At 37.4% G+C, this 21,261-nt stretch overlaps 1 protein-coding gene across 1 annotated transcript in view; it reads left to right on the top strand.

The window, feature by feature from the left end:
• MAU2 (MAU2 sister chromatid cohesion factor) overlaps positions 1-21,261 on the top strand; it is an 81,776-nt gene that overhangs the window by 31,142 nt on the left and 29,373 nt on the right. Inside the window, exons 5-12 of the mRNA XM_036764668.1 lie at positions 690-784; positions 2,235-2,262; positions 10,786-10,941; positions 12,786-12,932; positions 15,617-15,707; positions 16,110-16,213; positions 17,442-17,519; positions 18,969-19,034. Of these exons, the coding sequence (XP_036620563.1) occupies positions 690-784; positions 2,235-2,262; positions 10,786-10,941; positions 12,786-12,932; positions 15,617-15,707; positions 16,110-16,213; positions 17,442-17,519; positions 18,969-19,034 (765 nt within the window). The remainder of the gene's footprint in view (positions 1-689; positions 785-2,234; positions 2,263-10,785; positions 10,942-12,785; positions 12,933-15,616; positions 15,708-16,109; positions 16,214-17,441; positions 17,520-18,968; positions 19,035-21,261) is intronic.

Here is a 21,261-nt window from a genome sequence, read left to right as displayed (position 1 = left end):
TCTTTGCTATGACAGTCCTTCAAGTATTTGAAGACAACAATCGTAAGTTTTCTTTTCCCCAGGCTAAAGAGCCTTATTTCTTTCAGCTGATCTTTGTATGACATAATGTGTTTATGCTATAACTTAAGATGTGAGCATCCACACAAAACTTAAAACATAGCCTTTAACACCAGGATAGCAGACAGTGGAAATATAGTGTTATCAGGCTTCCAGCAAGAGTTAAGGCATTTTCAGTCTTTTGATTTTCTTCCTACTTCTACCGTAATTTGAGTAATAGTTTCTTCATGCCTAGTGATAGTCTCCCTGTCCTTTTTCTAGGGGTTCCTGATACCTGTTATATTTAACTATGGTTTATTACATATACTGCTCATCAGATGTAGATTTATTCCCAGCTGCTTAATTGCCCTAAAGGGTTTTATGGACATTAGTGTTAACTGTTTACACATTTGATGCATCATTAAACTTAAATAAAATACACTGAAGTTGAAATAGACTTCTGTACCAAAAGCATTTAAAGAGTATGAAGATGCTCATCTAATTAAATTCAAAGCTGATGCAGAGATAACTATTGAAATATGGCAGGGCCATGGTTAGCAAATAAAAATGTACAGTAGTATAAAAAGTGATGTATTGTTTGAAATGGAAACATTTGAAATGAAAGGATTGAATGTCTCTCATCTCTTTTATAGCAACTCCACACACTTGAAAAAGATTTGGTATCTGCATGTGACTTACTTGGAGTTGGAGCAGAATATGCCAGGGTAGTAGGATCAGAATATACCAGGTATGCATGCATTCTTCCTTTCCTTCCCTGATTTGCACACATTCTTCCTTTTTTTGATTCCTTCCCTACTTTTCCTAGCAGTTCCAAATTGATTTTGAATAACTCAGCAATAGACAAGCTAGTCTAAACAAGCATATTTCTATAAAGATTATTTGCAAATTTTCTGAATTATAGTTCTAACATTTTTCTGTTTATTCTGACCTAAAACCGTTGTAAGATGTACCATTTAACCTTGCAAAAAAGTACATAATCTAAACTGGAATCCACATTTTTATCTTCAGAGGGTACACAGCAATTCTCAGTATTAATTACTCCATATTTGACATAAAATGATGCCCAGAATACTTTGAAGAAAATTACTTTGATTTAACCATTTTCTTAAGTTGTGAATTACAAATTATAGGGTCAGTGAAAAGTAGTGTGGCATATATGAACAAGCAATGGGACATGGTATCCAGAGAGCTAGATGTGAATTTTTGCTTTGCAGTTTGACCTGAAGCAAATAACTTAAGTTCCCTGATCCTCATTTTCTTCTTTTTTAACATAGAAATAGTAATACTTAGACTGCTGTCCTTCCAAGGTTGTTGTGTGAAACATAATGCATATAAAATTCTGTATAGATGTAAAGAACTGCATAAAAGTGGGCTTGTGTCATTATGGCTCATTAGACTCTGACAGTTGCTGTCAGTTCTGTGCTGTGATGTCTTCCCACTACCCATCCTGACACTAATATGTGGCCTTGAAAGTATCTGGTTTTCTTGTTTAAAATTTAAATTCTTCTCTCCTATGAGAATCTCCCATTGTTACCATTAGTGGATTTGTTATGGCCCAAATCCATTTATAAACAAATCTGGTAAGGCTTTTTCTAATTATTCCTTTATTTTAAGTGGAATCCCATAAAGCTGCAATTAATTACCTTTATAATAATCATAGTAATAGCTCACATTTTGATAATTCATTAAGGTTTACAAAATGCTTTCCTACTTCACAATAGCAGCAGCTAGATGGTGCTAGGAATAGAGCGCTGACCCTAGAGTCAGGAAGACCTGAGTTCAAATCCAGCCTCACACAGACTAGCTGTGTAATTCTGGGCAAGTCACAAAGAGTCAGACACAGCTAAAATGGCTAAATAACGGCAACACTTCACAATAGCCTTGTGAAATAGGTAGATCAAATATTATTGTCCCCATTTTACAGATGAGGAAACTTAAGATTCAGCGAGGAATCAACAAATAGATGTAGCCAGGTGATTTTCCATATCACCTGCTAGTGTAGTTTAACCACAGGAACTACAGGAGTATGCAGTGAACTTTCATAGAATACTGACTGTAATAATTTGACTTTTAAAATCTGTTACTGTACAACCTGTCCACCTGATTATATCTGAATAATTATCATGTTTTAGCAACTCAGGCCATTGCTGGCTCTCACTCTGGCTTCTTGTTTTCAGGGCACTGTTCCTGCTGAGTAAGGGGATGGTAAGTGAAGTTTGTTTTTTAATTCTGCGGTGTGAGGATTGCACAGGAGTGGGATGGACTAGGTATCTTATTGAATAAAACTTCAAAAAAGTATCAAGATTATTCAAACTTGTCATTAAGCCTTAGTTTTTGTATGCCTAAAATATTTGTCTCCAACAGTGTATCTTCTGAAAACTAAACAGACCTAAGGAAAACAGAAATATCTGGCTATCCAAAATCTTGGTGCACTTTCCTTACATGTATTTTAGGTTGTGAGCCTTTACTGTCACTGCTTTTTTCAAAAAGATTAACTTCACTGCAGCCCGAGTAAATAAACAATTTAAGAGTAATAGTTAATTCAGCAAACATCTATGAAACACCTGTGATATCTAAGGCACTGTTCCAGGGACACCAAGTTACATGACACAGACCTTGCTATTTAAAAAGTTATTGTCTACCAGTGGGAAAAAGACATATATACAAATAACTACAATATAAAGGAGGATATGATGATCTAATTCTACAAATATTGAGTGCCTAACATGTGCAAGGCATTGGATATGCACCAATGAAAAATAACTTAATCCACACCCTCAAAAAACTTATGGTCCTTAGTGGAAGAATTGAAATGTACACAGACAGGAATCTTACAAGGTAAAGTATGGTAGGGCCAAAAGAAAGACAGAATGCTCTAGGAAAGTTTGAGAAGGGAGGAGTCACTTAGACTTGGGAAGTTCAGGAAAGGTTTTATGAAGAAGAGTGCATCAGAAGGGAACCTTAAAAGAAGGGTGGGATTTCAGCACGAAGAAGTGAAGGTCAGAAGAGGAGTCTGTTGCAGGGAGATTGCACAATCAAAGGTGTAGAGAGGGAGGAAAGAATTGGATAGTAATGGGAAATGGAGAGGATCCAGTTTGACAATAACCTAGAAATTTATATTTTATTTGATTGCAGTGGGAGAGAGAAAATTCAGTCATAGGGACATCATTTGAAACTCTCTTTGTGCTGAAAGTAAAGGGAGCAAACACATTCTTGGTTTGCCTTATTAATGATAATTTCATCCTTCAGAAAATGAACCAGTGAGGGGAACTGATATTCTGGGCCCAGTTCTTATCCACAAGGTAAAGCTGGTGGCTAAAGTAAAAAATGATAGGGTCCTCAGGGAGAAATGAACATTCCCAGCTTGGAATTTGTGATAGAAAGAGGAAAGATGAGAGTAGTGTATACTATAGATTTTTGAAAAGCAGATTTCAAAGGGTTCAGAGGAAGGGATAGATAGGAGTCCTTGGACCAAACTTCTACAGGAGAAATCAGTCCAGGAAAAATGAGAAGCTCTCAAGTAAACAGGGATGTTGACTTAAAGAGACCAGTATGAACGCACCTGGAACTCAGACCAACTCACATTTTAAAAAGATACCAATGATAGAAGCAAGGATGGATAATGGAGGATGAATACAAAAGCATGACATAGGCCTGTAAGAATAGCATCTAATGTACTAAAGCTCAAATTGAGTGGAGGCTGGCAAAGCTAAGACTAAAATAATTTTTTTCTTTCCTTTTTTGATGGATTTATATTTTCATCAATGTGGATGCTCCTTCTAGTAATTCAGATAATAATCGTTCCTTAACTTCTATGCAGTTCTGGTCCATGTCCTCCCATATGTGCAACTCAGAAGGATGATTTAGTGTTCTATAGACTTTCAAAGATCATAAATCTACAACTGCAAGGGCTCTCAGAGGCCTGGAGGGGTTTAAGTGACATGCTCCAGGTCCCAGAGGTATAAATAAGCATCAGGGGTTGAATTTGACCCATGGAACATTCAGGCTGTCCATTAGTTATCCCTTACTTTTTTTGCCTTTGGTTTTTGCATCATAGTCATTTCCAAGTGTATGTCCCCCTCACCCATCTATTGTAACAGATAAAAAATGAAAGCAAAAAAGTGGTTTAGCAAAGTCAACTAACACATCAACCCTATCAGTACATGTAGTATCTATCTCCATAATCCCTTCCCTCCCCCACCTCTGCAGTGAAGGGAAGGAGATTTACATCTTCTCATCTCTTCTCCAGGACCAAGCTTGGTGGTTATAACTGCATAGTATTCAGTTTCATTTATCTTTCTGTTTACATTGTAGTCATTATATATGTTGCTGTTTTAGTTTTGCTCACTTTACATCATTCCCATTAAGTTTCCTCATACTTTTCCAAGTTCTTCATACTTTTTTATGGTACTATTTTCCCATTGCTTCCGTGGACTTTCATGTAATTTATTTAGCTATTCCCTAGTCAGTATATCCCTCCCTCTTACTAGATGACTGTCCTCAGTCATACATCTCTCAGATGATTTCCTTTGTGCAGTTGTCTTGTACAATTCTTTGTTGATAATGTGCAGCCTAGTCACACTTGCCATGTACCTCTCCACTTCCCTTTTATTGATTTGTAACTTTGTAGATTGTCGTATTCCATGATTCGAAGCCACATAGCATTGCTATGGGGCTTTAATTTCAGGGAGGAGCTTCAGGTCATTGAAACATTGCACAACTTTTCAAATGCAATCTAGCTTACTCCTCCCATCTAATTCTTGGTCCGGTGCAGTGTTCATCTTCAGCATTTGTCTAAGACATATGCACTGGTAGACCAGCTCTAGGAGCTGTTCCTCCAGGTCTCTATCATAATCTGGAAAGTAGAGGTTTTTCCCCTTTTATTTCCCATGTGGATGGTTAGCGCAAAACTCTTAGAATACTGTGTGTCTCATTTAGGCGCTACAAGATTCCAAGGTAGAATCAGCAGAGTGTCATCTGAAAATAGTAGCTTACAAAGGACTTCATCTGTAGGGACTCCCTCCTCCTTAAAACCTTTTGTCCATAGCAGTGACAAACACCCTTAATGATACTATGTATTCTTGTTTTAATTCCTTAATACTTATAATGCCTAGCTTGATATTATTAATATCTAGCTTGATCCTAATAGAGAATCATTGTACAATGTTATTTCTGTTATATCTTTCAATAAATATCATACATGATTTTAACATATGCACCAGAGACAACCTGTTGGAGAACGTTAGAGACATTTTGTTCTACTAATGAAAAGCTTTTTTAAAATTAAACAATAAGCATAGTGGGGTCCTGTATTTTCTATGTCTTTGCAGTCAGGTTTGTGCCTGCAAAGACATTATCTGCTATCATTTGTAGAAAACTTGTTCTCATGTACCCTCGATATTTGTGTAAGTTATTCTCATAAAGATTTTTATAGAGGTGGAAAAGTAAGCATATATTCTAAGTTATTTTTTCTGTCATCTTTTTTTATTATTATTAATTTATTTTTAGTTTTCAACATTCACTTCCACAAGATTTTGAGTTCCAAATTTTCTCCCCATCTCTCCCCTCCTCCACTCCAAGACAGCATGCATTCTGATTACCCCTACCCCCAATCTGCCTTCCCTTCTATCACACACACCCCTTTCTCTTATCCCCTTTCCCTTTTATTTTCTTGTAGGGCAAGACAGATTTCTATACCCCATTGCCTTTGTATCTTATTTCCCAGTTTCATGCAAAAATAATTTCCAGCATTAGTTTTTAAAACATTGAGTTCCAAATCCTCTCCCTCCCCCACACCCTCACTGAGAAGGCAGGCAATTTGGTACAGGTTGCACATGTGCAGTCATGAAAAACACCTCCATGCTAGTCATGTTGTGAAGGACTAACTGTATTTCCCTCCATCCTGTACCGCCTCCCATTATTTTCTTCTCTCCTTTGACCCTGTTCCTCCTCAAAAATGTTTGCTTATAATTGTCCCCTCCCCAATCTGCCCTCCCTTCTATCATCTCCCCTTCCCCTCTACTTTCCTGTAGGGTAAGATAAATAGATAGATTTCCATATCCAATTGAGTATTTATGTTATTCCCTTCTTAAGCCAAATCTTCTGAGAGTAAGGTTGATTCATTCCTTCTTACCTCACCCCTCTTCCCCTCCATCGTAAAAGCTTTTTTTTTTTTGCCTATTTTATATGAGATAATTTACCCCATTTTGCCTCTCCCTCTCTCCTCCCACTATATTCCTCTCTCACTCCTTAATTTTATTTTTTAGTTAGCATCCCTTCATATTCAACTCAACCTGTGTCCTCTGTATATATATTCCCTCCAACTACCCTAATAGTGAGAAAGGTTTCACGCATTACAAATATCATCTTTCCATATAGGAATATAAACAGTTAAATTGTAATAAGTCCCCTGTGATTTCTCTTTCCTGTTTACCTTTTCATGCTTCTCTTGGGTCTTGTATTTGAAAGGCAAATTTTCTATTTAGTTCTGGTGTTTTCATCAAGAATCCTTGAAAGTTCTCTGTTTCATTGAATGTCCATTTTTTCCCCTGGAGAATTGTACTGTTTTGCTGGGTAGGTGATTCTTGGCTGTAATCCTAGCTCCTTTGACCTCCAGAATATCATATTCCAAGCCCTTCAGTCCCTTAATGTAGAAGCTGATAGATCTTGTGTTATCCTGATTGTGTTTCCACATATCAGGGTAGTTTTCCTAGATAATTTCTTGAAAGATGATGCCTGGGCTCTTTTTTTGATCATGGCTTTCAGGTAGTCCAATAATTTTTAAATTATCTCCCCTGGATCTGTTCTCTAGGTCAGTGGTTTTTCCAATGAGATATTTTACGTTGTCTTCTGTTGTTTCGTTCTTTTGGTTCTATTTTATAATTTCTTGATTTCTCATAAAGTCAATAGCTTCAATTTCCTCCATTCTAATTTTTAAGGAATTATTTTCTTCAGTGGTCTTTTGGACCTCCTTTTCCATTTGGCCAATTCTGCTTTTTAAAGCATTCTTTTTCTCATTGGCTTTTTGGGCCTCTTTTGCCATTTGGGTTAGTCTATTTTTTAAGTTGTTATATTCTTCAGTATTTTTTTGGGTCTCCTTTAGCAAGCTGTTGACTCTTTTTTTCATGATTTTCTTGCATCACTCTCATTTCTCTTCCCAATTTTTCCTGTACTTCTACTGATTTTCAAAATCCTTTTTGAGCTCTTCCATGGCCTGAGACCAATTCATATTTTTCTTAGAGGCTTTGGATGTAGGAGCTTGGACTTTGTTGTCTTCTTCTGGTTGTATGTTTTGATCTTCTTTGTTACCAAAGTAAGATTCTATGGTCTTGAATTTTTTTCCACTGTTTGCTCATTTTCCCAGCCAGTTACTAGACTTTTTAACTATTTGTTAAGGTAGGGCTCTACTTCTAATGTGGAGGGTGTACTGTCCCAAGCTTCAGGAGTTTTGTGCAGCTGTTTTCAGAGATACTTCTAGGGACCTGTAAATTTTCAATTCTTCCAAGATGGCATGCTCAAAGGAGAGGTGTTAGCTCCTTTCCTGGCCAATACTGTGGTCTGTGAGTGACCACAAGCATTCTCTTCTGCCTTGGAATGTGAGGAGGATCCTCTCTCCACTGCTGCCACGAGCTCCGCCATGCCAGCACTCCTCCTCTCCCCAGGACCACCACCCAGGACTGTGACCCAGATCCAAGCACAGGCAAACAAGAGAATCCTGCCTCAGTGCCAGCAAAGTGATCCCTGCAATCCCCCTCCAATCAGTCAGCCGCTCAATCTCCCCACCGTCTGTGGGCCAAGAGCTCTGGAAGCAGCCGCCACCGCCACCCTGGGGCTGGGACTGGACTGTGCTCCTCTCTCTCCTAGGTCCAACAGACCTTTCTTACTGACCTTTTAAGTTGTCTTTGGCATTTGTGATTTGAGAAATATGGAAACCACCACAGTCACCAGTGATTCAGTCCCCTGAGGCATGCTCCAGGCTTGCTGGGGACCCTGTCTGTGCTGGCATGTTTTATGCTGGACTGTGCTCCTCTCTCAGACTGGTGCAACAGATCTTTCCTGTCGACCTTCCAGGTTGTCTTGGGCAGGAAATTTGTTTCTGTCATTTTCTGGGTTCTGCTGCTGTAGAATTTCCTTAGAATCATTTTTTATTGGTATTTGGAGGGCTTTGGGAAAGAGCTCAAACACAAGTCCCTACTTTTACTCCACCATCTTGGCTCTGCCCCCTCTCTGTCATCTTTTTTCAGTAATAATCAGATCCATGATTTCTTCCAAGTCTTTGGTGTGCTTGCTCTTCTCTTTCAAATACTTTAAGAACTGAACCCTCAACTTCTCCAAAATTGGCACTTCTACCTGGACATCCTGACTAGGTATACTAGGTGTAATCCAATTGTTCTTCCTAACTTTGTTTTCTTTTTGGTTTTTCTATTTCTTAATACAGTACATTCAGGATTTTGATTTTGGAGTCCAAATATAGTGGTTCCATTGCAATTGAGGAAGATACAGAATCACTTGGTTCTATCAGAAATCCTATTTTGATGGAAATGTTAACATATCACTTCTATTTTCCGTCTGTTTTTTGACATCCTTCCAGTTTCATCTTTAGTGCTCTCAGGATGTTCTAATTTAATTGGATCTCTCACAAAACCTTGTATAAAATGTTTTTTTTTCTCTAGTGCATCTCACTGTTCTTTCTTGACATAATACTCTTGATAATCTCCTATTATTCTCCTCTGAAAGATTTTGCAAACAAATTTTATCATTAGTTTTTTTCTAAACCAGTGTTGCCCATTGTTTCCCATCTCTCTCCTCTTGGCAAGAAGATGAAAAGCATTTGTTGGCTATGGTAGTTCTGGGTTCTTTTTGTCGCCTTATGACAGATTATATAAATCTGTTAAATTTCCTTAGGAAAGTTGATGATGTTACCATGTCTATTCTGTTACCCATTTCCCATTTTTCAGTGTTAGTAGCTTAATTAAGTAGGTCAGGTTGGAGTTGCCTCATTTGCCAAACATGTCATCTTGTTTGTACTCTTCTAATTTGGTATTATTTCTGATCCCTGCCTAACAAGTCTATTTCTATCTTTGCACAAAGAGCTGATTTGGAAATGCCTCCCACTTTAGTAACCACTTGGTTGCTCTCTGTTAGCATATAATCAGTCTCATTTTTTTAAATGGTATTCAGTGTGTCTAGTACCTCCCTACTCTTCTTGAAGAATATATTCATTATAAACATGAGGCTTCTATGTAATCTACAAGTCTGTGGCCCCTCTCAGTCTTACCTCCATATTCACAATGAAGCATCAGAGTTGGACTTTATGGATTTATTAAGATATATTATAAGTTAAAAAAAGGCTCAGTGAAAGGATGGCATGGCTACTCAGAGTGGATGTGATGGTGATAACACAGCAAAAAAAAAGTGTAGTTACTCAACTTTTATATTTGATTTTTTTTTTTCTCTGCAAAGAGAGAACTAGAAAAAAAAAATCCTTGGACTGGAAAGGAAAAAACTAAAAAAAAAAAAATTTCAAGAAAAGCAGAGAAATAATAAGAGAGTTGCCTACCTTTCCTGAATGAATTCAGGTCAGTAGGTCCAGATGAACTTCATTCCTAGGGTACCAAAAGACCTGGCTAATGTCGTTTCTGAGCCACTATAGGTGATCCTTAGAAGATAATAAAGAACATGCAAAGCGCTAAAAGGCTGAAGAAAGGCAAATGTACTGATTTTCAGAGAAGAGTAGAATCTATAAACTACAGACTAGTAAACTTGACAACACAAATTAAGAAGGGTAGAAATAGAAACCATGAGTACAATTTAGAAATAGGCAAATTTAGACTTGATGTCAGGAAAAATTTCTTAACATTTAGACCTCTCCAAAGGTGAAATGAATTATTTAGGGAAATGATTGTGAGTTTTCCTTCACAACTGGATATCACTATCTGTTATATTGCAGAGTTGGTTCTAACTTAGGTATGGCTTGCACTAGATTCATTTTGGCTGAATATCTATGTGTCTCCTGTATGATGCTACTGAGATTCTTTCCATCTCAAGAGATTCATTGATTCTATTCAGTCTGCCTTTAAACTCAGAGAATGGGAAAAAGCGTAGTCAGTGCTAGCACATAGAACTCAAGATGTAAAGTTCTCAGGAAAAATCCAGGTTTCAGCTAACAGAAGGAAATAGATTAAACATAGCCAAAAATAGATGGGGGAGAGGGAAGGCGATATCTAGGTTGGAAAGAGGCATCAATGTCACCATATTGAAGTTTGATAGGGAATGAGACTACATAGAATATGGCTGGAGTGAATACAAATGAGAGTATGAGGAGAGATAACAGTAGGGGTTTTACTCATGCATTTATCTGCATGACTGTCATTAAGTGAATAGAGCCTTAGCAAGTAAGCTGAATGAGTACTGTATGTTAGCTATGGAGGAAGGATGGAAGTAACAGATAGGCAGAGGTCATTGATAGAAAAACTTATAGACAGCCCCAAAGTTGATTTTTTGTAAGTTAAACCAGATTTATATTTTGCTGAAATAAAGATGATAGCCTCACTAACTGATCTATGAATCCCAAGTTCAATCTGGTCTGATTTTTATATGAGAGGTTTACTGTTACATGTTGCATGACTTATATCACAGCCACTTCAACAACTTATTTCTTTTGAAGCTATCAGGAATATTCAGGTTAAAACAAAACAAAACAAAACCCCAAATAGCCTTTCCTTACAGCTTCTTCTGATGGAGAGGAAGTTGCAAGAAGTCCATCCCCTTCTGACGCTTTGTGGACAAATAGTTGAAAACTGGCAAGGGAACCCCATACAGAAGGAGTCCCTCCGAGTGTTCTTCTTGGTCCTCCAGGTGACACACTACTTGGATGCTGGACAGGTGTGTAACTGTTTTATTTCTATATTTGTCAGGAAGAGACTTCTCTATTACTGAAGTTCAAAGTCTAGACTTATGAACTGAAATAAGCAGTAATTCCAATGAATATTTAGCTTCAGTAATCTGTACTTTTGATGTATTACAATATTTAGATGCACTACATGAGTGATTGTATTAAAATTGCATGCTGAAAACTGTTTCTTTAGCTGAACTAGAAATTGAGGCTGTGAGCTAAAAATGTAATCATTTAAAGGTGAGGAAAATGTTTCATGAAGCAAAACTCAGAGAGTTGATTTAGGAATAGCAGTTGCAACTTACCCTGCTGAGTTTCAGCAGGTCTGTGAACAGTAAATCTGGAAGATTGCTCAGTCTTTAGGCCTGGCTCATTGAGCAGCCTAATGCCTTTGGAGCCTACAGATGGATTCAGACTGTAGCAAGGAAAGTAGAATACGAAACTCTAACCCTTCATTTCTAAAGAGTTTCCACTCCTCACACTGTACTCATGCCCAGAAGAATCCATCCTACCATCTGGTGCCTAAGCAAAATCGAAGAGGCAGGGTTTTAGCAGATGCTGCCTTTAAGGCAGGCAGGAGTAACACTTCATATTTTGACTACCCATGGGCCCCATGTGGCAACTTGTCAAGAGCCCAAGTGCAGCACTTAATTTGCACAGAGTGCAACTGGCTGCAGCTGCTCTCATTTTTCAAAAGGCATTGGAGCCTGCCTACAAGACTCCAGATTCTAGCCTTTCAGGTTTCATCCTAATTTATAGAGCCTTCTGTTCAAATAAAGATAAAGAATTCCTTTTAAGGCCCTGCAAACTATGCTGTTTTGGAAAAAGGTCAGGATAGCCAAAGGCCTTATTTGATCAATGTAAAGAAGTGACTTATCTTTGTGAACTTTTGAGTAAATTAGAAGAATAAGCTGAGTTATCCTTCCCTGAAAAAGAGGTGGAGTCAGAGGCCTATACAACAGAGCTTTTTAGGAGAAAGAAGCTCAGTCTGGCAAGAGGTTAGGAAAAAAATAGATGGATACCACATTTCTCCTGACCAAAAGTCCAGGCCCTCTCCTGCTGAGGAAACCAGCTAAGCCTAATTTAGACTAGAAAACTTGGTTATGGATCCTGGGAACTCTATACAAGCATCCAGGCAGACAATAAACATTTATTAAGCATTTACAGTGTGCCAGACAATGTACTAAAAATTGATGACTTAAATACAAGCGAAAAGAAAGACAGTCCCCACACTCAAGGAACTTATGTTCTGATAGGGGCAGACAATATATAAAAAGGAACTGAAAAGATGGGAGTGGTACAGTACCCACATGGCTATGTGGTAGCAAAGTCCAGGAAGTCAGATGCATAGCCAAGAGGGGAATGAATTACGGCTGGCTTCCAGATTCTGCTTTAATTACCTTAGACTGTTCACTAACTCTAAATATTTGTATATGTTTGTCGATTTTGTCCATTATATTTTAATCAGTTCCTTGCTAACCTTAGCCATGGCTTTTCAGCACAAGAAAGCAAAAAGGAGTGTGTGAATACTATTTAAAAGACTACTTGGTACTTTGAAAGAGGGTGGTAAGCCCTACGGTTTCTGGGGCTGGAGGGTAGGGGGTGATCCCAGCTACTAGAATATATCAGATTGGTAGATGAGAAAGAATGCATAAAGGTCTCAGATCAGATTCTGGGAGCAGGATGCTATGATCCATCCTAGTCTTTGTGTCCATTATGTCTGAATCTAGGCTTAGACCTAGTGAGTGGTTCAGTGGAACGCATTTAAAGTGATCTCCATTGTATTCATCTCAACACAGTGAACTGCTGCTTGATGTGAATTAACTTCCTATAGGTGAAAAGCGTGAAGCCGTGTCTAAAGCAGCTTCAGCAGTGTATTCAAACTATTTCTACTCTTCATGATGATGAAATTCTACCCAGCAATCCTGCTGACCTCTTTCATTGGCTGCCCAAAGAGCACATGTGTGTATTGGTCTACCTGGTGAGTAGCTTGCTCTTTCTGCTATTATCACAGCATAAAGTTTTTCTTTGTGTTCTGGCCAAATACATATACCTCTTCCCTCTGAAAACTCAGGCATTCAAATCACATTAGTATATAAGCCATTTTCATGTCCATAAAGTTGCCATATTCACTAGACTTGGGACAGAGAAACAAGGCAATCAGTGCATGTGTTATAGGGCAAGAATTAGGCATATAGTTATTTCTCACCTGATAATTAAGGTCATTATAACAATGGGAAGGACTGTTTGTTCCATTGGAACAAACGTGAGAGTGAAGTGATAGAATCTTTCTGAGATGATAAGTTCCAAGGTGTGGTATATGAATGTAATGGAATACTATTGTGCCATAAAAAATGATGAGCAGCCAAATCACTATTGATTAGAGAAATGCAAATTAAACAACTCTGGGGTGCCACATCATACCTCTCAGATTGGCTAACATGACAATACAGGAAAATGATACATGTTGGAGAAGATGTGGAAAAATTGGAACACTAATGCATTATTGGTGGGTTTGTAAACTGATCCAAGCATTCTGGAGAACAATTTGCAACTCTGCCCAATGGGCTATAAAACTGTGCATACCCTTTGACCCAGCTACCCACTACTAAGTCTGTATGCCAAAGAGATTATAAAAAAGGGAAAAGGACCCACACGTACAAAAATCTTTATAGCAGCTCTTTTTTGTAGTGGCAAAGAATTGGAAATTGAGGGGCTGTCCATTAATTGGGAATGACTGAACAAGTTGTGGTATTTGAATGTAATGAAATACTATTGTTCCATGAAAAATGATGAGCAGGTGGATTTCAGAAAAACCTAGAAAGGCTTGCATTAATTGATTCTGAGCGAAGTGAGCAGAACCAAGAGAACATTATACCCAGTAACAGCAACATCATGGGATGACTGATAGACTTAGCTCTTCTCAGCAATGCAATGACCTAAGACAATTCCAAAAGACTCATGATGGAAACTGCTATCCACATCCAGAGAAAGAAATGTGCACATTGAAGCATGCTATTTTCTCTTTTATTTTGTTGTTGTTTTTTCTTTCTTGTGGTTTTTCCTTTTTGCTCTGATTCTTCTTTCACAAGATGACTAATGTGGAAATATGTTTAATATGATTTTACATGTATAGCCTATATCAGATTGCATGATGTCTTAGGGAGGGAGGATAATTTAGAAAATTTAGAACTCAAAAGTGAATCTTGAAAACTAAAAATTAATTTTTAAAGAAGAAAGAAATGATGAGCAAACAGATTTCAGAAAAACCTGATAAAACTTACATGAACTGATGCTTAGTGAAGTGAACAGAACCAAGTAAACATTGTATACAGTAACGGCAACATTGTGCAATGACCAACTTTAATAGACGTAGCTCTTCTCAGCAGTGCAATGATCTAAGACAATTGCAAGCCACAGAAAGAACTATGGAATCTAAATGCAGATGAAAGCATGCATGCCATTTTCTCTTTTTTGTTGTTTTTTCTTTCTCATTTTTTCCTTTTGTTCTGATTCTTCTTTCACAACATGATTAATGTGGAAATGTTTAATATGATTATACACATATAACCTATATCAGTTTGCTTGCTATGTTGGGAAGGGGAGAGGGAGAAAAAAAAATTTGAAACTCAAAAGCTTATAAAAATGAATGATAAACACTTCAAAAAAACTTGTAGTTCTCACAGAAGGTCATATATACAGTTATTTTAATGTAGGGATCACATGTCTAAACCCTAAAATTATATAATTACTGTAATTTTAACCATCTTCAATTAAAAAGAGAGACTTATTCTTATCTTGAAGTAATAAAATATTGGTCATTTAAAAAAAAGAAGATGGGTTCTTTTGAAGTAAGCATACTCCCTGAAAGTCAGGAGACATCCTAGTGAACAAAAATCAGTTGTGTATGTATGCACAGGGTTATATGTAAGATCAACTAATACTTTAATTTCAATAGCACACTTTAAGGCAAGGTTTATCCTGCCTTATAATCTGCAATAATACATGGTTCAAGGAATGTGGTATTTTTGTTGTTTAGTTACTTTTCTTCTTGAGACGGGCACCGTGGCATAGTGAAAAAGTGAATTGCATTAATAAAGACAGATCTAAATAATTGGGGGCAATATTAATTGCTCATGGGTAGGCAGAACCAATGTAATAAAAATGACAATACTACATAAATTAATGTACTTATTCAGTGCCATACTAATCAAACTACCAAAAAATTACTTTCTAGAACTAGAAAAAAAAATAGCAAAATTCATCTGGAGGAATACAAGGTCTAGAATTTCAAGGGAATTAATCAAAAAATATGGGAAGGAAGAGGGTCTAGCAATACCTGATCTCAAACTATACTACCAAGCAATAATCATCAGAATAACTTAGAGGGGAAAATACATTGTATTGATAATCAGGAGGCATGGGTTCTAGTCTGAGGTCTGCCACTAACTTCCTGTGATCTTGGTCAAGTCAGTTAACTTCCCTGGACCTCAAATTTCCTCAACTAAATAAAATTATATTCAGTAACCTTTAAATCTCTAAAATTCTTTGCTTCTATATGACTCTCATTAGAGTGCTATAAATGCTTTCTGTTCAAATTGTTGGAATATGTCTTTTAAAGGTTTGAGGTATTTGGGGGGTTTTTAATATTATTTTCCATTCCAGGTGACAGTAATGCATTCTATGCAAGCTGGCTACTTGGAGAAAGCACAGAAGTACACAGACAAAGCACTCATGCAACTAGAAAAGTTAAAAAGTAAGTAAGATAAAAGGCAATATGATCTAACAAAATACTAGCCTTTGAGTGTGAAGACCTTAGGTCTAATCTGGGCTCTGCCACTAGCTGCCATTAATATGACTTTAAGCCCAATCATTTCCTCTCTTTAGACCTAAATATTCTCTGGTGTAAAATGAGATGTTTGGACTAAATTATCTCTAGAATTCTTTCTGGCTCTGATATTCTATATGTCTGTATATAGAATATTTGGTGTCAGGTTTAGAACCATCTGAGTGAAAATCCTTGTTGCGGCAGTTCCCTCTAGTGGTACCATGCCAGCACGTTGACTTCTGGCATGTTTTCCCTAAGTTTGAGGTTTTTTTGGTTTTCATGCTTCTTGTATACTTCTGATTGTCTAAATTTCTTTGATTCTCTCTTTAGTGTTAGACTGCAGTCCTATCTTGTCATCTTTCCAAGTGATATTGCTGGAACACATAATCATGTGCCGACTTGTCACAGGACACAAGGCCACTGCCCTGCAGGAGGTGAGTTTGACATGTCTAGTTGCATCATTTGCCTACACACTTAAGTATTTATAAATCCAGAAATAAAGTATATTCCATTTTGAGTCATACTTAGTCATGTTTATATCCTAGTGGAAAGAGCACTGGACTTAAAATCAGAAGACCAGGGTTTAAGGCCTTGCTGCCGTTTATTAGACAAGTAACTTCAGAGAAGTCACATAATTTCCCATAATAATACTTGTACCACCATCTCAGAGTTGTGAGGACCAAATGAGTTTATATGTAAAAATCTTTGTAAACTGTTAAGTAATATATGAATATTAAATTATTAGCATTACAGGAATTTTATAACATTATAGGAATTATAAGAATTTTGTCATGGCATGATGGTCTTAAATTATTTATGAAACATGATTATGTATTTTCATTTGAGCAAAAATTTAATTTGGAATTACAAAATTGCATATATGATAGAAGTAAATGGCATGTCATCTAGCTTTAACTCCTCTAATATTCAAATTCAAACATTGTTTCTTCAATTACTAATATTGAGTTCAGAGTCTGATCTTTGACTAAAAGAGAAAGTCCTTCCTTATGCTTTTCTCTCTTATGATTAGGGAGGGCTAGAGGTCCTAAACTTTAATCTTTATACACTCTGGCTTTTTGGAGAAGCCAAATGGCAAAGTTGACTTCACTGGCCCTAAAGTCGAGAGTACCTAGGTTTTAGTCCTGATGCTTTCTGAGCATGAGTTTTCTTATATAAAATGAAGTGACACTTATACTAGCTACCTTTAGGGTTAATGTGAGGGAGTCATTTTGTGAACTATAAAATGTTGTATAAATGGGATTTTTTTTTCTCCTCTAAAGTCCCTAATTCCCTCCCATGGTAACCTTAGGCTCTCACAGTATATGCTAGCAAAGCCAGCCACTTAGTTGTTGTTCAGGGCCCAGCTTAGCCAAGTTTACACCAAAAAAGTGGCCACTAGGTAATAAATTTCTTTGGCCACAGTAGCTAATTAAACCATCTAAAAAGGCTTAAAGAGTTACAACCCTATATCTCAAGGGAAAGAATGTCCACAAGAATAAAATCTCAGATCTTTTAAAGTATTGAGGTAAATAGTACTATTATTATTCTCATAATAATATTAACAATAAAAATTAGCGTCTGTTGAACTAATTCTGTCTCTGATTTGGCCTTTTAGGAAGTTTAGAATACTGTAATAAAAATGGTTTTTCCCCCCTTTAACAGATCTCACAAGTCTGTCAGCTGTGCCAGCAGTCTCCAAGGCTATTTTCTAATCATGCTGCCCAGTTACATACTTTATTAGTGAGTATGAAGTTAAAAGTGTAAGGTAAAGCCTTAAATGTCTATTAAGCCCTTGTGAGTTTCTAGAAGAATCTTAATTCTGCATGGGAAATTTAGTTCTCTCTGATTAGAGACAACTGATATTGTAGAAAGAGCTCTGGGGTAGATGTAGATTCTACATGCAGCTCTGACCAGATGTGTGACTTGGGGCAAGTTTCTTCCCCTCTCTGAGCCTCAGTATCCTCATTTGAAAAATAAGTGGATTTGACTAGCTAATCTTGGAGGTCTCTTTCTACTCTGACATCCTATGTTCTTTGTTATCATTCCCTGGAATGATATGGTTCCTTCTAATCCTGACAATCTCTGCTTCTAAATAGCTTGATATTGAATATAGAGATATTTTCAGTAGTCAGTGAGGTAAAGGAGCCAAGGTCACTATTTAAAATTTGGAAAGAAGTTTATTAATTTTCTTTTCCATTCAAAGAAAGTTAAAATGTACTATAACTTAACTGAGATCATTCTAACTTGCTGCTTTATAAATTAGTCAAGATGCATTGTGTGGCTCAGACAGTGTGAAGGTACATTTAGTCATTACTTGGTGGCACAGTATGTATGTAGATCCAGCTGCTTCAGAGCTGGTGATTTAACATAGGCTGAATGTTACATGAAGTGGTTACTTTAGAGAAAGATAGAATAGCTAGAATAGAGAATTGTGTTTATGAAATCTAGAGCAACTTGTCAACCCAAGGGATGTTTTGGGTATCCAGCTTAGGACTCTGTCATAAGACCTTTAGGTTGTCAGAGGTCATTTAGATGAGTTCCCATTTAGAACATGTATTTTATGAATCACCTACAGCATCTTTGATAGCTGGTCATCTCACCTCAACCTAAAGACCTTCAGTGATAGGGACCTCCCTTCTTCAAGGCAGCCCTTTCTACTTTTATGAAGCTCTAATTATCATCTCTTTTAAAAATATTCAAATAAAATCTGTATAACATCTCCCTGTTAATCCTAGTTCTGCCCCCTTGAATCCCCAGTGCTTTGCACAGTGCCTGAAACATAGCAAGCACTTAAATTAAATACTTGTTGCCTTCCTGCCTAGGATCCAAACAAAAGACGTCTAATTCTTCTATATGATAGCCCTTCGTATATTTAAAGATACTTTTTCAGACTAAACATCTCCAGGCATCTAACCAGGTCATATATTGGATACTTTTGAGGCCCTTTATCAATCTGGTCCTTTGGGAACACTCCAGCTTGATAATGCCCATCCTAAAATGTGACTTCCAGAACTTAAACAATACTCCTTATTTTCTGACCAGAGCAGAAGCTGCCTCCTTCTCTTTATGGGTTATGTTCCTTCCAAATTTCATGCAATGGGGCATGCTAATGACCATTCTTTCAGGAAGCTTTGTGGATACAATGACATTTCAGTATTCCCTCTTTCCCCTACCCTTTCTTCTTTTCAGGGTCTGTACTGTATTTCTGTTAACTGCATGGATAATGCAGAAGCTCAGTTCACTACTGCATTGCGGGTAAGGTTTTAACTTTACTACTACTCTTTAAGTTTGGGAAGATATTTCTCAAAAAGAATGAATATCTCCATTTTAACTTTATAAAACAATCTCCTCTAATTACCACAGCACTATCAGCATACCACTTTGATAATGGGGTTATCTGCCCCAAATAGAGCCAGCCTGTAAGATAACACTAAAGGGCTAAATACCAGAGAACATTTAGAGGCAATAAATTATACTGGAGAGCAGCCTAACTGGGAATCTGAAGACCCAGGTTGAAGTCCCAGCTCTGAAATTCACTAGATTTTTTATATTAAAACATGTCACAACATCCCTGGGCCTCAATTTACTAATATTTAAAATGAGGCTAATAATATTTGCATTGTCTACTTCAAGCAATGTTATAAGGGAAGCACTTTATAAACCTAAGCACTATAAGAGTATTAGTCATAGTTGTTACTATTCAGAGAAAAGTAGCTGATTTGGTTTGACTAGAGATAAGCAAACCTCCCCACTTCCACCCTCACCCACTCCCCAGTCAAGTTGTCATTATAAGCATATTAGTCTTTTCATTCACAGATTACTGTTCCATTCCCAGTGTTAAACTGATTTTGTATAGTTCTTGTAAATTAACGTGGAAGCCAGATTAGGATTGTGGCTCAGAGTTTGTATTTTAGGCAGCATGGTATAGCGGAAGAACATGTAAGACTTTAGGACAGAAGACCTACATTTCTTAGATATATGATCTTGAGATAAAGTAAACTCTGAAATCTGTTCTGTGGTATTACATAATAATACTTGCATTATTTACCTTAGAAAGTTGTTTTGGGGTTTAAACAATGTAAAAGCCATGTATCAATGAATGGCAAAACATTCATTAAATGCCTGCTATGTGCCAGACGCTGTACTAAGTACTAGGCATACAAATACAAGCAAGCAGAACAGTCCTTACCATCAAAGAGTTTATATTTGAATGGGAGAAGAAAACTTATGAATTGGAGCTAGAAAGTGGGGAGGGGTGATACACTTGAGGTGGCATGGTTTGGAAATGGCCAGGAAGTGATATGGAGGCCTAGTTCTGTGTAAGATAAAGTGAGAGCTCACCTTTCAGAACCCAGTCTCTCTGGGGCAGAATCCAAGATTCTAGTAGGGAGAGGAGGAAGAAGTTGATGACTACAGTATAGTATGATGGTTAAGTTTTACATAGTAATGGCAGGTCCAAGTGGAGATATCCTATCGACATTTTGAATTATGGGCTTAGATTGTGATTGTTGGTTTAGTACAAATGGATGTCTGGGTTTGCTCCTTCTCCTCATGGCTCTGTCCCTTGCTGTATCCTGCTTAGTTCTGAAATTCTTCTACTTGGTCTGAGACCTGGTCTTGTCCAGGAATTCTCCTTTTTCCTTCAGTAGACTGTCCAAAAATTCCTCCACTTTCAGGATCTTGTCCATTGCTCAGCCAGTTACTGTGGCCATGCATTTCCCTGGAGGGGCCTCAAAGATGTATAGATTTCCCCTCCAGGGAACCCAGTGTGAGTCTTTATATAGCCCTATGTAAATATAAACTGTTATTATTTTATTCTCAGGATGGAGGTGCTTCTCTACTTGTGTGATGCTCTAAATGTTTCTAGCTTTGTCACTAGGGTTCACAGATTTCTTCAGTGATAAGAGTATAATTACTTTAAGTCAGCTTTAAAGCCTAACTTTTCTCCCTTCTCTTTAAATACTAGCTTGGTATTACATTTTAGGGAAAGTTGGGGAAGATGTAAAGGTATGTCATTAAGTTATCCATTATGGTATCATAACTCACTGTAGTAGCAATTTAAATTTGAAGATCTTTCCCACCCATCAATCGGCCATGTGACCTGCTTACGTCACAGGAAGCCTAAGACACATGTAGTAGGAGGAGCTTCCTGGCAGTAAAAAGAATTATGTCACAGGAAATGCTGAGAGAGAGAGAGAGAGAGAGTGTGCACAGTAGGTATTGCTGCTAATGGCTGCCCTCATGATTATTAGAACTGAACAGGCTGTGCCTTAGCTGTACGGTGAGTTTGGTTTGGGGAAGATCCCAGCAGGGGTTCAGAAAGATTTTGGGGTGGTGAGGCTCCAGGTTGTAATATTGTATATTGAATGTTTTGGGTTCCTTGCTGTTATGATGAAGTAGACTAACTGGCTGTGGGAACCAAACATTTGGTTATGGAATATGGTTCTCTGGTGTCTGAATAAATGGTTTATTTCTTCTACTT

Source organism: Trichosurus vulpecula, chromosome 1, assembly GCF_011100635.1.
Source record: "Trichosurus vulpecula isolate mTriVul1 chromosome 1, mTriVul1.pri, whole genome shotgun sequence".
Lineage (NCBI taxonomy): Eukaryota > Metazoa > Chordata > Mammalia > Diprotodontia > Phalangeridae > Trichosurus > Trichosurus vulpecula.
The sequence above is the reverse complement of the archived record's forward strand: the minus strand, read 5'-3'. Positions and strand labels throughout refer to the sequence as shown.